The 17,839-nt window shown below is 38.2% G+C and overlaps 1 protein-coding gene across 2 annotated transcripts in view; it reads left to right on the forward strand.

The window, feature by feature from the left end:
* Positions 1-17,839, forward strand: part of ATAD2B (ATPase family AAA domain containing 2B) — a 76,689-nt gene that overhangs the window by 43,148 nt on the left and 15,702 nt on the right. The window contains exons 18-24 of one of the 2 annotated variants that reach the window (XM_058836749.1): positions 66-252; positions 919-1,104; positions 1,749-1,884; positions 2,200-2,396; positions 4,921-5,080; positions 9,999-10,121; positions 14,286-14,423. In XM_058836749.1, the coding sequence (XP_058692732.1) occupies positions 66-252; positions 919-1,104; positions 1,749-1,884; positions 2,200-2,396; positions 4,921-5,080; positions 9,999-10,121; positions 14,286-14,423 (1,127 nt within the window). The remainder of the gene's footprint in view (positions 1-65; positions 253-918; positions 1,105-1,748; positions 1,885-2,199; positions 2,397-4,920; positions 5,081-9,998; positions 10,122-14,285; positions 14,424-17,839) is intronic. The other variant, XM_058836751.1, reaches the window with a different exon arrangement.

Consider the following 17,839-nt stretch of genomic DNA (forward strand, 5'->3'; position numbering starts at 1 on the left):
CCCTATGTATCCATCCATTCTTAACACTGTTATGTTAATTGACTGTTGTGGCTGTTCTGTTGCAGGTCAGCTTATCACCAGCCAACCTCTTACAGACCGAGATTACTGCTCTCCGGGGAAAGAGGTTCAGGTCAGACTTCGCACCTTGCTCCAGCACTATTGCACACCCTGGAAAAATTCTCCGTACACAGGCTCGACCTGCCAGCTCTTTATTCAGTCAGTGCCAAAACGCCTGAAGAGTCATGTGCACAGGTGATATTTCAGATTCCCTTCTAATGAGTCAATTATGTAATTCTGGTTGCATCAATATAAAGGCAACCAGCTGGAATGTAACTTAAAGTCCAGGTTTTTGTAGGCTCCTTCTATTTTCCTGTTAAAAATAAACAGGTCTCTAGAGGGTGATGGAAATCTCTCTAGTGACTAGTGAATGTAATTACATTTTTAACTTTCCCCCTCATCACATACCTAGTGCTAAGTAAGTTTAATCTCGATATTCAGTGGCTGATATTAATTTTATTCACTTGTGTATGGATTGGTGTGCTGTGGTTCTAAGTTCATTTGCTTAGTTTTAAGTGTTTTACATTTCCAGATAGCTTGTGAATATGGCATGAATTGCAAAACAGTTTAATTTTCATCTTGGTTGTTCAGTCATAGCAAATTTTTAAAACAGACATATTTTTAAAACAAAGTAGTTGCTTTGTAGTCTCCCTGGCACATTGACATAAAATAATGGAATGCTGTAGCTAAGAGTCACAAACACTTGTTTAGAAAGTCTTTAGATAATTCTGTTCTGCTGGAACATTTGTCTGTAAAATGACACAAACATGAATCATTCTCTAATGTGCAAGAACTTTGTTACTCACAGCTGATGGTAACAATTAGTTCCTTAGTTGAAATACTACTGTTTCTTTTAATTAGATCTTTCGTGAAGCTCGACGAACAGTACCAAGTATAGTTTACATGCCTCATATTGGTGATTGGTGGGAAGCTGTCAGTGAGACTGTGAGAGCTACTTTCCTAACTTTGCTGCAAGATATACCATCTTTCTCACCTATATTTTTGCTGTCTACCTCTGAGTCCATGTTTAGTGATTTGCCTGAAGAGGTGAGTTTATCGTGGAAGGAGGCACTGTTAGGGGGTTCTGTGCTCTTCTGAATGTTTTAATCATGTAAAATGATTTTACTTTGTAGTGGCTTTCTTAAATTATGTCAAACAGAAAATGTAATAATTATGAATATTAGTAATTTTCCTTGATGTGGGGTGTATGTCTGTATTACTGCTTTTCAAAAGCTCTGTGCTACTCTGCTGAGAAGACAAAATTGTTCATTTTGTCAATTGTTCTTTTTGACAAATTACTCCATTATAGTTAAAGGCAGATTTAGTCTAAAGGCCTGACCTTGAGCTTTACGTTTTCTGATGCTCCAGATAGGGGGAGGGGTTCCTGGTTTTTCTCCTTAACATTTTCTGTGATATTTTTTTTTCCTCCTGCCCTTTACTCTCCTTTTACTTCAGGAATGGCAATTTTTAGGATCATGGGATATTGCAAGTTTTGTTAATCTAGAAAATTCAGTGAGAATTACAAGTGTGTATTTTCCCTTTCCTTGGAACACAGCTTTAGATAGAGTTTACTATCTCCTGTCCTGTGGCTGATTTTGATAACTTTGTGGCTAGTATTAAATATGGTCACTGTTCATGTATCTTTCAGTGGGGGCTCATTTTTCTTATGACTTTTTTCTTTTTTTCCTTAGCTGAAGTGTATTTTCAGAATCCAGTATGAAGAGGTTTTTTATATTCAAAGACCAAGTGAAGAAGACAGATTGCGATTTTTCAAAGGCTTGATTCTTGATGAGGCAGCAATGCCCCCACCGAGAAGGAAACAGGCTGGTAAACTAAGTTACAGTAAAACCAATAATAATGTGATCCTAATGTTTTATTTTGTGTTGCTTTCCTTTTTAGAAAGGTGTGGGTAATTAACAGTTAGTTTAATTACCATGTAGCAGCATTAATCAGTGCCCAGAATAAATTTTGTAGTTACAGTAAACAGTTGTTGAAGATGGAGAGCTGTGGGGTCAAGGGTGCAGTGATGATTAGATCCACGATGCATATTAAATACATATAATGAAATTTGGAGTGGCATAATCCAGGGAGCCACTGTACTATTAATGTTTCCATTGTCTGATTTCTTGTTCTTTTCCCTAGCTCTTCGTGCCCTGGAAGTTCTTCCTCTTGCACTGCCGTGTCCTGCGCGGGAGCTGTCGGAAGCGGAGAAGCAGCGGATGGAGGACCAGGAGGAGAACACCCTGCGGGAGCTGCGCTTGTTTCTCAGGGATGTCACCAAGAGGCTGGCCACAGACAAACGCTTTAACATCTTCAGCAAACCGGTGGATATTGAAGAGGTCTTGTTTCCGTAATGTGCAAACAATGAAGTTGAAAATACTAGAAAAAAGAATGAAAATTAAAAAAAAAAAGAAATGGTTAAATTAATTAGAAAAATAGATGTTTGATCCATCATCTGTCCAGTCTAAGATACTGAATTTTAGCTGGTGGTACAGGCACAGCCTCATCATCCATGATGCAAGAATTTGGAACACGTTCTGTTGCAAGTGACCCTTGGAAAAACCTTGTGCATTCTTGTCCATTTCATAAATTAAATGAGCATTTTAAAATATCAGCACTTGGCAGTGCTTCTGAAATACTTGAAATCATAAATATAATTCTTTATTAAAAGCTTTTACAGCATAGTAATCATAAACATGATAATACTGGGAAAGTGATCTGTGTTCTGTAATGCATTCAGCATTAATAGTATTGTTGCATAATTTCAGCAGTAATGTTTGTGGATGCCATTAATCACAGATGGTCGCACATTATAAGGCATTAAATGGTCGATTGCGGACTGTACACACCTAACTGAAGAGACAGTTCGATCTGCAGATCTATTTTCAGGTGCTGCTGTATGAATAGGATTGTGTCTGGTCTGACTTTCAGATCAGATGCTGGCCCCCTGCAAGCTTTGCAGGCTTACTAAGTGAAAAAAAAAAAAAAAAAATCCCTAATTGCTTCTGAAGAGAGAAGCATCTCTTTTGGAAGATGTTAAAAGATGAATATGGGACATCAGAAGGCCAGCATTGTAAAAAGCAGATTTGGAGTGTAAATTCCTTGCAGCATGGAACACACATGTTTTATGGGCTGATGCAGTCCTACCTTAATTTGAGCTTTCCATAGTGTTCCATAGTTGTTTTTGAAAGCCTGGCAAGCTGTTTAATGTGGCAAACTACAGTGTTAGCGTGGTCTGAGCAGTAACTTGGTTTGATTTTTCATGTGAAACTGGGAGGTCCATTATTGTAGAAACTCTTCACATTTGTAGTGAAGGTAGTTCCTTTCTGTCAAGAATTTGTGGTCTAAACTTACATGAATAAGAACACACAGAGAAAGAACAAGTAAGTAACTGTCCATGTTTTGTAAGTGAAGAGAATAAAAATGTGAATTTGTTATTTGAAGACTTGCCAGAACCCTGCTAAAATATCACAGCACCAGAAATCAAATGTAATCCTTTTTGTCCCACCTGTTGCATTTAAGCACAGGACTAGCATTTCTTTTTCTACAACAGCTTGTCTGCTTGACTTCCTTAGAAAATGTGTTAGGTTTGTTTCACTCCTACTTGCATTGCAGAGAATGTTGCTGTGTGATAAGTCAAGGATTTTCCTGACTAAATCAGCAGCAGTGTTTACAGCTTCCAGTGAAGATTTTCTGATGCTGTGCTAACAAGAAAAGGAAGCCTGTGGCTTAGCTTTCCAGTCACTGAACCAGATATTATCATGTTTCTGTAAAGGGACACAAAAAGAGAACTTTTGTCATTTTAATTTGTCAATATAAATTTCAATGTCCGTATTTAAGGAATTAGGTGACACATTGCTGTCCACTGAAGTAATGCATTAATATTAGTTTATGTTGCAATATATGTCTGCAGGCACTGTATTAAAAAAAAAATAATTCTTATAGAGCCATTATGGCTTGATCTGAATATGTATTTAACTCTGAAGTGCTTTGGCAGTGGCCATCATATGTGGACAATTTCAAAAGAAAAAAATGCAGTACTGTTTGAGGATTCCAGTGTTTTTAATTAAGTCTAATCTAAATCACACTGAAACATTAAATTACTTTTTTTTCTGTGAAGTAAATAACAAATTCATAGATTTTTTGGGGTGAACTTTGTTACAGCAGCCATGCTGAAGCATTTGACTGTTAAGGCTGAGACCCTTATGGTATCATGGATTATGTTAAACACTTTTTAATGGGACCCAGTGGTTGCTGAATCTCTAGTTTCAGTCTAAACTCATAGTAAACTGTGACACAAGGCTTTTTCTTTAGGTTGTTCTTCTGTACAGCCAATCTAACATCTGCAATCAATAAAACCTGACTTTTCTTTGTTTAATAAAGATTGAAGAACTACTTAATAGAAGTATTTAAAAGCTGATAATTTGCCTGTTAAATTTAATGGGAACTTTACCTACAAAGTGAACAAAATAGAGCTTCCCTAATTTTTCCTACGGCTTCAAGTTAGACTGATAGGTTTGCCTTTTTAGTCCATGACAGTTACAGCACCATAAAAATCTGTAACTAAATCAGTCTAAAATGAAAAATACATTTACATTGAAGCGTATTGCTTCAAAAATACTGTTTAATTAATTTTGAAAGATAAATTGGTGAGCTCCTGAAGGAAAAGCAGATTTGCAAATCCTGTGTTTTTAGCCTGATAAAACTTCCATTTTTAACATAAAAGTGCTTAGAAATCAAAATGTTTAGTTAATGTCTTAGAGCTAAGCATGTGGAATGAATCCAAGTATAAAGATGTGATTGTCAGTGTTCAGTAAGAATGCATATGGTCCTGTGTCATTTCTGTGTGCTGTTTGTTTATAGGTTTCAGATTACCTTGAGGTTATCAAAGAGCCAATGGACCTATCAACAGTAATAACCAAAATTGATAAACACAACTACTTAACAGCCAAGGATTTTCTAACAGACATTGACCTGATCTGCAGCAATGCATTGGAGTACAATCCAGACAAAGATCCTGGAGGTAAGAACCTACTTCTTTTTGGCCTACCTAAGCCTGGTACTTAATCCCATGCTCTGTTGCTATTCAGGCATTTAGATAAGGTGCATGCTTTGTGATAATTAGGATAAGCAAGTCCTAAGGGTCTGTGCTTTTAGTATTCTAGGGCATGGAGTGCACTGGGGGACATTAGAAGAGCAGGAAAACTGCAGAATTCAGAGCTGTTTTCTAATAAATTGTTTTGTAGTTCCCTTTCAAATCTGATAGTTCCTTTTTGCTATCTAGACTTTATATATGCATCAAAACCCCACTGTAATTGGAGTCTCTGTAGAGACTCCTCATACAATCTGGCAGTGGTTAGCTGTATTTCCATGTTAGCTTAGAACATAAAGTTCATACACAGAAATTAAAATCTACATATTTGGGAATAGAAATAAAACAGGATAAATCACCAGGAAAGAAAGTCAGTTGCAGCTGATTAGGAGAGATTAGACAGTATTGTCTTGATAAAGTGTGATGGGATGCTTTCAATTAAAAAGGAATTTGTAGACTGAAATGCATGTTAAAGCTGTTAACGCTCCAGACTAAGGAATGAACATCTTATGTGCTCTTAGCTAGGGCTGTGTACATTGCCAAAAGAAAGCCTTTCAGCTGGCAGCTTCAAGAGTCATCAACAAAGCATCAACACAAAGCACCCTTTTAATGTAGAGTTCTATTTAATATATGTGGTTGTTGGAGATCTGGATGCATATACAAATAACATTGTGTTAAAAAGTTTTTCATTAATAGTTGTGAAATTTCTTTAGAAGGTTAAAGCCTGATTCTTCTGTATTTTTCTGTTCAAATTTTCGTTCTTCTGAGGCATTTTGCAAGTGTCTCATGTGTACATGTACATGTAGATACAGTATAGTCTGGTCAGACTTGTTTCACATTGCCTTTTGAACCAGTTCATATTTATAAATGATTAACTTTATTTCTTCTGGTGGGTTTAGTGTTTGCTAAAATCACTAGTGCACCTACTAGAATTATTTACTCATTTCCTGCTGTGAGATATGGATTAGGAGGAAGGCAAAGCAGACTCAAAACTTAAAACGTATGAAGAAAATTTTATTAACAGAACTAAAAAAATAATAAGAATCAGAATAAAACCTCAGAACACTTCTCCTTCCCACAACCTCTTTTCTTTCCCATGTGCAATATAGAGATAAAGCCTGGGATTTTCAGTCAACTACCACTTCTACAATAGACTTTCATCAGTTCTTGTCAGGAGAGGAGTTTCTCTTGCCATGTCATGGAGACTTCTCCAAACGAAAGTTCTCTTGTGGCTTCAGTGTCACAGCAAATCAGCCACCCAGGAGAGGAAAATCTGTTTGCAGTGTGAACGTTCCTCCCATGCCTTGCAGCTTTCCCACAGCTGCTTTCATGGGCTGTATCAAGTTATGGGGTACAATTTTAAGGATGAGCTGTTCTAGCATAAAAACCCAAAAGTTCTCTTCTTTTATCTCTGGGAACATAGGCTTTTCTTCTATCCCTGGGGTGCAAAGTTTCTCGTCTCTCTCTGTTCAAGCTTCTCATTAGATTACAGCTTTTCAGCATCCACATGCTCCGGCAGGAGTGCCCTTTTCTCATGGGCTGTGGGTGGATGCTGCATCCCCCTATGCACTTCATGAATTACAGGGAAAAAACCAAGTCTGATATATCAAAAATACATCTCCACCATAGCCTTACTAAGAGAATTTCAGCCGAGACCACGGCATCTCCTCAATCCCCTCCTAGCTAGAATTTGGCTCCTTTACTGACCTCAGTGTCCCATGTTGTTTTCCTTACGTGTCTTCACCCTTTCCTTTTCCTGATTTGGGAGAGAATTTGTGTTCGTAAGTTCATTTGTTCTCAAGCTTTATCAATAGAAACAGTTTGAATACAGTTCTGCAGTGCTGGAAGGTTGATCTCACCCAGGCTGTGTGTCAGGGAGATTGCTCGCTGTGCCTCTGGCTGCTGCTCACGGGGTCTCTGCTGACACCGTGTGAGCCGTGCCAGCTGCCAGCTCCACTCAGCGCTTTTCTTCACGCAGAGCTCCGAAAACAAGAAAAGCTTCTGCTGCCATTTTGTCTGCTACATGGCTGGCTGAAAGTGGCTAAACAGAGTTCATTGTGAGCTCTGCTGAGGCAGCAATGGCCGTGCACCGTTGTCCTGGTTGCACAGATTTTTTGGCCCCTCATTCCCGGCCATGTGGCCGCTTCCGGAACGGTCTGGCGGCAGCCACTCCTGGCCCCCGGTGGCTCCTGTCCTCAGGGCTGTTCCCAGTGCCCATAGAACTTCCAGCCAGCATGGCCTGGTGGTGCCACTGGAAAAAGGACCAGCGGGTTCCACGGGGACGGGGCCTGTTGGACTCCCTGGTGAGGAGCTTGGCAGCCCACTCACCTCCACTCAGGGGGCAGAAAATCTTGGCCGTGCCGCATGGAGCCGGCCTGGCCGTGCAGGGCTGGCCCAACTGGCACTCAGTTAACCCCTTCAAAAGCCAGAAGCCAAGAGAGTGATTTCCCAGGCTTACCTGTCTTTAAAAGGTGAATCTCACAGAGGTGGACTCAGCTTCTAAATGGTTCAATAGGTGGTCATTTCTCAGAGCGAGCCAGCTATTGTTTTTTTCTAGATAGAGAGGAAGGTCTTAGCAGCCCCTCGCAGAAAAATAATTTCCTTGGGTGACTTATTCCCTTCTCACCAAATGGTATTTAATACAAAACCAGCACATTCTTCAGTTTATGATGCACTATTTTCTTTCAGCTAAAACTGTCTATTTATTTTGTGTTCTTGATAACACACTTTTGAAGACTTCTAATGTGCAGTTGATGTGAGCTAATTAAAGCCCTTGATGGGCACTTGGCATTCAGAGTGTATCTGAAGAGCACCTGTTTAGGGATATTTTGATTTTCCTTGCTGTCAGAACTGAGCTGGGAAAAATTGATCTGGCTCTTTCTAGGCTCAGTTTTGGATAGGAGGCAATGAAAAATTGTTCTGTCCTCTGCTGTTAACCACAGAGCATGTATTGCTCTTCTGGCATGCAGAATTTCTTGGGCTGTTGTGTGAGCACACCTGAAACAGCACATTATGGCTGTTCAGAGGAAACATTCCATGCATGCAGATACATTCATTAAATTAATATTTACCTATAAATGTTCACATTCTTTAAAGCTGGACATACATGCTTGCCTCTGCTTCATGCTTGAATTTGCAGAGGACTCATACTGTACCTGCTTTTGTCCTGTTGCTAAGTTGGAAAGGCAGGACCAGACTGGCTGATTTTATTGGCAGATTGGATTGCAAAAACTGGCTGCTTGGGGATTTTTTTCGTGGTACTTTGCTATACAATTTCAAAAAGGACGGGTTCTGTAGAAAGACCAGGTTGGGGTTTTCTTGCTTCAGTTTGATTGGGAAATGTTCTTGAATGCATGGGAACATAACCATTGGATGTTGGACATGAGTCCTTGTCTCTCTGAAGCACTGGGGGAAAGTCTTGCCCAGCACAGGATTAGAGGAAGGTATCAGTTCAGTCAAACAACCCAATTTAATTCCTTTTTCTTTCTATCCCCTCCCTTCTCTTCCTCTTTTGCACTTTATTATCTACCAAAACTTTGAAGTTTAATGTATCAAAATTACACCTGGAATGAATTCAATGTAGGGTTTTTTTGGATCATAAAACATAATGCTTCACAAGTATGTGGGCAAAACCTTCCAACTTTGAGTAGGTTTAATGGACAGTAGTTTTTCCCAGAAAATGTTGGGCTCTTCTGAGCTGGATACTGGATAATCTTTCTCACTCATCAGTTTTTTTCCAGCTGTAAAACCTTTTGTTTCTAGAATTACAAACATTGCAAAATAAATATTTTGGGATATTCTTAACTGTTGTCTTTAAAGATTATTAAAACATTAAATCTGCTGGTTGTAGAATATGTTCTGGACATTAATGTTGATGGTTACTGTTGAAGTACCTGCAAAGCTAGAAAAAGTAATTCAGTATGGGTGGATTGACAAATTAAATATGTTTGTACTGGAGTCAAGCAATGAGTGTTGTAGGTTTCGTTGAAAAGCTACGTTCTAGACGTCAATTTTCTCCACATATGGGCTTAGTTATTAAGTTACGATTACTTTTCAAATTTCAGTGGTGGAATAATTTGTTTTGTGTGTTTCAAAGGTAGGGGAACTGGTCTGTTTTTTCCTGAGTTGCATTTAGGCTTCCAGCATGGGCAATTTGTTCTGTTTCCACATACTCCTGAAAATGTAGCAGACTCGAGGTTTGTTTCTTGGCAGTTATTTTTTTTTTTTTTAACGAATTACAGTGAGAAACTGCTATTCAATGTAAGGAATAAAATAATGTGTTTTAGCACAGTTTTGATCAGTTGTTAAATAGTAATTAAGCAATAATTTCAGGTTAAAGAAAAAACAACAGGGAAAGAACATAAGTGAGCCAGATCTACCTTACAGATGCAGATGATGTCCAGTGTGATTTTGCAGGCAGTATAACTGTGAATATTCCTAGACCCTAGTGGGTAAATGAATTCCTGGGCAAGTCTCCTGTTACTTTGGGACTCTTTGCAGTCCACTCCATTATGCTCTGTAGATCTGCCTGTGGAAACTGGCTACATCTTATGGCAAGTTGATTTAGGTGTGTTCATGATTCACTGTTTGCATTTGTTTATAGATGCCATCGTGGATTAAACTAACAATTCAAACTTCTGAAAATGCCTATATCTCTTCAATAACTGGGTTGTGATTTTTGAGTGTGCTGTGGTATTGATGCATCTGCATTTTCATACATCTGTAATTTTTCCCAGTTACATCTGTTCATATCAATGTTGTAATATACAATACAAATGCTACAAATACAGTAGAAATGCTAAGGAATTTTTATGATTGTGATTAAAAAGTGTGCTGTCCTGTTTTCTAGATAAAATAATTAGACATAGAGCTTGTACTTTGAAGGACACTGCTCATGCTATCATTGCTGCTGAACTGGATCCAGAATTTAATAAGATGTGTGAAGAAATCAAGGAAGCAAGAAGGAAAAGAGGTATGTTTAACTTCAGTTATCATAACACATATAGAGGCCCTCTATAGACAGATAGGAATGGGCTCATGTTCACGAGCCCTGGACCTTGTGGGGGGCTTCAACCATCCCAGTATATATTGAAGGGACAACACAAAGGGTAGAAATGATTCAGGAGGTTTCTAGAATGAGTAGAGGACAACTTCCTTCTCCAAGTCATAGAGGAGCCACCAAGAAGAGATGCTGTGCTGGACTTGTTTCTCACCAACAAGGAGGGGCTGGTGGAGAATGTGAACCTCAAGAACAGCTGGACTGCACTGATCATGAAGTGGAGGGGTTTGAGATCCTTAGGGCAGCAAGAGGGGTGCACAGCAAAGTTCTGTACCTTGGACTTCAGGGGAGCAGGCTTCAGCCTGTTCAGGGATCTACTTGATAGTGTTCCATGGGATAAAGCCCTGGAGGGAAGAGAGGCCCAGGACAGCTGGTTAATACTCAAGGATTGCCTCCTCCAAACTCAGGAGTGATGTTTCCCAACAAAGAGGAAGTTTGGTAAACGAATTAGGAGGCCTGTGTGGATGAGCAAGTTGATGGTAGATAAACACAGAAGGGAGGCCTGCAGAGAGTGGAAACCGAGAAAGGTAGCCTGGGAAAACGACAGAGAAACTGGGCAGCCATGGATCGAGTTAGGAAAGCTAAAGCTCTGAGAGAATTCAACCTGGCTAAGGACAAGGGCAACATGAAAAGCTTCTGTATATATATGGGATAAAATTCACAGATCTCCATACAAAAATTTCAATCTCATATGAAATAAAGAATGTATGTCAAATTTAGACAGCGCAGGTTAAAGGAGCTTGAAAACCTTGAGCTTGAAACACCTCTACTTCTCCTATTTTGTGAGCTGATCTGATAAGACTCCATCATCCTTTCCAGAAGAAGGATGTATTGCCTACTATTGCAGACAGTACTATAGAACTTGGTAAACAAGTTAAATGTTAAGGTTGCTGTACTAACTTCTGATGTGGATGTGGTGGAACCAGATTACTGTTCTCAAAGTGCCTGTATTATGGTATAGTAAGAATTACGGTAAGGGATAACAGCCTTTAAACTAGATTTTTAGTTCACCCTGGCACGTGTACAAGTGTAGTTTTGGAGATAACACATTGCTCTTTTTTGATTAAGAAACAACCCTTGCAAGTCTGTGTACAACTTCTAAAGTGACCAGGGAAAGTTATCAGAAGTCCAGACATATTTGGTGTGGCAACAGTGCTTTGTTTACATAAAAAGAGTCTACCTCCATGGAAAAGTTTTAAAGTTTTGAAAGTTGAAGAAGGTTGAAAATCACTGAACTGTAATATTAGAACAAAATCTCATGCTGATTTAGGGATTACTGATTTCAATAATTCCAGCTTTATCTTGGCAAGTTGTTTCCTTCTTTGGTATAAAGCTCCATTATTTTATTTCTAGGTTGAATTGGCTGGTCTTACCTTTCAGCTGCTGATTCTTGAAATACTTCTGTTGGTAGATTGAAGACCCTTTATTAATAAATTTCTTTGAACTATGCAAGTATCTATAGGCATTCTCTTCTTCAGGTTAAAACAGATACAATTCTTTGTATTTTCCTATTCAGTCATGCATGTTTTTGTCTAATTTGTGCAAGCTTCCAATGTGTGTCTTGAATTGTGGATAAATGAACCAATTGTAACTCTCCGTGGCTGTAAAACAGAGCTAATATAATGCCTTCATTTCTCCTCTGTACTTTCCTGTTAAAACTACAAAAATATTCACAATTCTGGCCATGCTGTGAGCTGTGCTCAGTTAATTATCCAAGTCCCCATGACCGTTAAAGGTTATTGCTTCCGAGGTTAAAGTAAATGTTTGTAAGAGCTCTTTGTTACAGAGAATGACTCTATGGCTTGGAGTCCTTTCTTGCAAGTTTGCAAGAACTGGAATGCTACCCTCCTTTTTGTGGCAGTGGCCCGGTAATAGATATTTCTGGGGACAAAGCCTGCAGAGTTTGTTGAAAGAAGGGCAGTGTCTTAAGTCATAATTAAGGCTGATGGTATCATGCAGTGAACTTGGTAACTCAGAAAAAACAGGTACCATTATGAGATGCTGGTAAGAGGGCCTTCAGGTACAGGTCCATGAGGAGCAGCACCAGTTTGTGGGAGAAAACAACTCAAAGATTGGAATGGGCAGGATTCAAAGTGGATTCAGTACATTGGCGTGGAAACTGTTCCAGTGTCACAAGTATCTGCAGGTGGCACTCGAAGATGCTTGTGCTTCTGGACCACACTTGGTGCTTTCAATGACAGCTGAGCTCTGCAGTTGGTCCAGCTGTAGAATGTGCAAGGCTAAGATCACTGACTGAGTTAGCAAGGAATGCTAACCAAAGCAAGTCCAAAAGACTTGGAATGCATGGAAGAAGTTGTTTTAGATTAACTGTTTATGAACAGTGGAAAATATATCAAGCTCTTTGAGGTCTGAGGAAGCCTCTTGTTGGAAGGCAAGCACAAGGGATCAGGAGTTGTGTCAAAGATTGTGCTGGTGCAGAACACCTGGATGGTAACACTTTAGGAGTGTAGTCTTGGACTGGTCATTGTAATGGATGGAAGGGATGTGAATGCTGATCAGTTCTGCTGTTATTCTCATTTTGCTGTAAAGAATATCCTCAGCAAGACAGCAGATCAGCACAATCACAGTGCATCTGCTTGTCTAGACTTCGACATGTACCCTGTTTCAGAGCAGTTTGAGCAAAGGATGAAAAAAGCTAAAAAGCTCCATATCTATTTTCTTCATAATTTTGTTACTTTATTATCTGCCAAATGTTATTATCTACCAAAACTTTGAAGCAAGTTACTTGGCAATCTTATGTAGTTGTAAAATGGAAGGTATTTTCTACATGGCTCTTTTTTTCCATAATATTCCTGGTGATTGCTTTGTTTTGTTTTTGTTTTTTTTTTTTTGTGTGTGGTTGTTTGGGGTATTTTTGTTTGATTTTGTTTTGTTTCATTTTTTTTCCCCATGCATCTGCCATTTTTCCTTAGAACTCTGACTAGTGACCAGTCTCAAAAGTAGTGCACATAAACTGTACAATAAAATCAGTATGTAGAAGTCAAACTAGAATTTCTTGTTCCTCTGTTACTGAAATGAGGTACTGCTGTTGAAAGATGTTAAGCCTAGTGACAGCAAATTTTAAGTTGGTAAATTAAGAACTGTATATCCTAGACTACTGAAATTTGCAACTACTTGTGGAGACCAGCAAATAAAAAGGTAGAAGTGATAGTTGATTTGAGTAATTAAATATGTTAGATATGCAGTTTAAATTTTGAAGTTTTATAACACCTAGAAATCTATGCTGTAATTATTAATTGTGAGATGAAAGATTCTGTGTGAACCTTTTAATTTCTATTTCTAATTTCTAATTTTTAATCCATCAGTTTTGGAGCTTCTTGTCAGTGCTTGATCACTTGGTTCTGGTTTCTATTAGAGACATGGTATAACATTTTGAAGACCATTTTAGCGGATGGATAGGAAATTCGGGTTCACAAATACAAAACTTCAGATATTCATTTATGTCCTTAAAATGTACTTAACTAATATGAAGGTTTGCTTTTTTAGAATTTAATTAAAAAACCTATGAAGCAGTAGAAGCTGTGAGATGGAGTTACAGGAAGCAAACCACACTTTCTGTTAAAAGCAGAATTGCATTTTTTTAATTTAAGAGCTCATATTGACTCCGAGATGGATCCATTTTACATAACATAGATCACAGTGACAATACAAGTTTCTTATTCAGATACTCTTTTTGATATGGCATACAATGCCATTATGAGTTGCTGCTTATTTTAAAACTATCTGTTTAAAATAAGGAAAAGATTGAAATGGGCAGTAAGAATTTACTTGTAGAGGAAATAGGAATAGAAGGGTCAATCTTTGGAGACCCAAAGATAATGAAAGACAGTCACATTTTTCTAATCCATCAGAGCAGACAGTTTAAGACCATGCAACCAGTAAGTTGTTTTGTCAGAAGAAACCAAATATTCTTGATTCAAATCTTTATTTTGAATGTCCAGCTAAATTTTAATGGATATATTCCTATTGCAGTATGGTGTTCCAAGTTTCTTTTTTGATTCAGTAGATTCCTGCAGCTGGTTTATTTAAATAGGTATGGTTGTCTTTTGCATGCAGGCTTATCAGTGCCAGCAGAACAGGTGACTCCTCATGGTTCCACTGTACGGAAAACAGAAGCCAGAGTTGAAGAGGCATTTCGGAACAAACAAAAACCTGCCATGGCCGTGTGGCCCAACTCCACAAATAAATGTGCTTGTAAGTACCTTGGGTTATAATTTTGCAAAATTAGAGGTTCTTTCAATGGCAGACATTTGATATGTGTCTCTACTACTGCTTACTGATTATTTCCAGGAGTAATTATAGGCATGAAACACATGGAACTAAGAAATACTCTTTCTAGCAGTCCATAAAATCTCTCCCCAAGAAGTTGTAAAGAAGCAGGATTTCTGGTTTTGTGATAATGAGTAATTATTTTTCTAACACAGTATGAGTATTTTGCATTTTTTGTTGTAAAAGACTGTTTTCAGTATAAGACAATTCAGATCCAATAAGAACACTTTTCAGTGGTTTGATGAGTTTTCAGGTTTGTTTACTCTGTGTATTAGCAGGTAAATAACCTCTATACTGCTTAATACTCTCACTTGCACTACATGGAATTCCTGCCTTCAATACATTCAGTGTCATGCTGAAAGCTAGAAAAGAGATTGCAAATTTAACTGTATTTTCCTTTATGGCAATGGTTTTCAACAGTCACTAACCATTACTGGAGGATGTTAAGATACACTTCCTGGAGCCTATTGAATGAATCCAGTTAAGTGATAAAAATCTCTAGGATTGTGAGGTGTGATTGGGTAATCAGAGGCACTGCTAATTATTTCCAAGAGGTAAGTTGATTAGAACAGCCATTAGAACATAGCAGATATTTTCACGGTAAGGAAAATAAAGAAAGACTATGAGAGAAAGTGAGTATGGGGGATATACTGATAGTTGAACCTGGCTTTCCTGCTGAGGATGTGGAGTCCATTATTAATATATTATTGGTAGCATTCTTAATTATTGCTGATTGATGGAAAACTGAAGTGGACAAATTTCCATTTTGGTCTTTGTGCTTTCCTTCATGGTGCTTTTCCTTGATGAGAAATCGTTTTCTAGGCATGGTAATAACTGCCCAGAGATGAACATTGTTTATATATGAATGATAGTGTTGATGTCAAATGGTTTAATTAATTAGAGGTATATGATTTTATTTCCCGAAGCTGTAATTTCTTCCGTTAAAGGAATTAAAGTCAATCGTACAGAATTATGGTTAGAATAAATTGTTATATAATAAATTGATGATGTGGATCCAAGCTGTTCTTCATTCATTTGGCAGCTCGTGCAAAACAGAGAGTGCAGGGAAGGGATTCCCAATTAATTTTTTTTAATTTCCTGTGAAGTCCAGGATGGAGATTCTCCCTCTGGCTGCTCTACAGAGCACTTTGCTGGCTGTGCATGCTGAGCAGCAGACGGTGGGGTTTATAGACCTGCAAGCTGGACATCCCTTGGGAAGGAGGAGAGCAGCCCTTGCTGGTGACTTGCATCCAAAGCATCTCCGGTACCTATCTCGCTTCCCCTCTGTTGTGGAGGCAGCAGCAGTTGTTTGAAAACTCGAGCCATCAGCTGCGGGAAATTGCCAGTGTCTCTGTGCAAACAGCAAAGTTACTGTTAAGGCACTGATCCTGTTGGTATTTTTGTGATCTAGCTTGGAAGGCAAGAAAATTTGAGGCTTAGTGGTGTTTGGGTCTATGATGAAATGAAAATCTGCCTTTTAAGGCTGAGTCTGGGAAAGGTAACGAGTCCAGAAGGGATGTGATACATCTAGTAATCAAGAGAGAGAACCAGGAATTGATGAGCAATCAGAAATCTGTAGAAAGGGATTCAAGTAGTACATGGGCACTCTTGGAGATTGATGTGGTCAGTTCAGCAGAGACTAGAAATGAGGAAGAGAAATGGTCTTAAAAGGGTACTTGGAGGATAAGCTAGAGAAGGGTGAGAGCAGAACTGAGCAGATTGTGGGGAGCTCAAATAGCAGAAAATGAAACTGGATTGTGATTGTTTAAATGGAAGAAGGAAGTTTGGAGAAGGGATTTCTGAAGAGTGATTGTTTTAGAGGGAGAGAGGAATTTTTTATTGACACAAAATAATATTTTTTAAGACTGTAATGTATTGCACTATCAGAGTAACAAGAAAAAATATTAAAGTAGTTTAATTAAACAGGATAAAACCATAATAATGGTTTCTTCTCAATAATTCTGAAAATAATTGCATGTTTTCTGCTGATTGAAATTGAATTAATGTTTTAGAGGAATCTAAGGAAAAAATCACCAATCATAACATTACTTTCCTGATCAGTTATTACACTTATATTTTAGGAGCTTTGTTTTACGGTATTTTAGAAAAGAGCTGCAAAAAGGTTAATTCAGATGACAAACCTGAAAACTGTAAAAGAAATTATTGTCAAGTTTCTTGTCTAAAAGCAGAGAGCACTGCAGGCAGTACAGCATCCTTGCCAAATTTAGGGTTCTGCTCAGGGCTTGTACAGTAGAGAATGACAGTTGGATCATTATGTGTTGGTTTGTTTTGTGAGGTTATATATTTCATATAAAACTTAATTTAGCTTTTAGTTACGTATTATCTGTGATTCATTTATTTTTTCTGCTGTATTTTAGATATTTTGTTAATTTGATTAGACCAGATGGGCTGTTGGAAATGTGGCATGTAAGTAGTTTTTCTGTTTGAAGGCATGGTGATACACATTTCCTGAGTTACATTTTATCTGCAGCTCCCATTTCCCTTGTTGAAGGTACAGCTGTGTGGATTGTGTCTCTCAGTATAGATGAGTTTTAAAAGTATTGAATTACTAGAAGTTGCTGAAAATGTATTTGGGGAAGTTCCTCCACAATTTAAAGTATTTCCATTATTTCCACATGACTACTGTGTATTTTGAGAAAAGTGCAAGTATTCTGGTGGGAGCTTGGAATGGGACAGATATCAGAAGTCTAATAGAAATAATTTTACAATTATAGAATCACAAAATTACAGTGGTTGGAGGGAAACTCTGGAGATGTTCTAGTCTAGCTCCCCTCAGAGCTGGTTGCTCAAGGCTTTGTCCAGTTGTGTTTTGAACATCTCCAAGAATGGGGGTCCTGTGTCATGCCTGGGGAACCTCTTGTAGTGCTTGGATACAAACAATAAATTATTTTTATTAATTTTGAGTGTCTTGTATTTCAGCCTGTGCCCATTGCCTGTTGTCACTGGGTACTGCTGAGAAGAGTCTTATTTTACCTTTGTATGGAGTTGTGTGGAAAAGGAAACTACCAGCAGTGTGCAGTTTGGTGTGTGTGCTAAATTAAATGGTTTAGATATATGTTAGCTCAGAAAGCATTAGCATCTCTTTAATCATTGGGATCCTGTATAATAAAACTGTATCCAACTGCTCCATTTTGCCAGTAGATGGGGCATGGAACATACTATTTTACTGTCTTGCACTTGCTTCTGTTAGTGCTACATATAAATAAACTCTGTGGGGAAGATTTGGCTTTGCATTCTTACCCTTTTTCTTCAGCATTTAATGATAATATAGTGTAGTGATAGACTGCAGATTTTATGTTTTCTCCATAGAGAAGATGTAT

The sequence above is a fragment of the Poecile atricapillus genome, chromosome 3, assembly GCF_030490865.1.
Source record: "Poecile atricapillus isolate bPoeAtr1 chromosome 3, bPoeAtr1.hap1, whole genome shotgun sequence".
NCBI classification, from domain to species: domain Eukaryota; kingdom Metazoa; phylum Chordata; class Aves; order Passeriformes; family Paridae; genus Poecile; species Poecile atricapillus.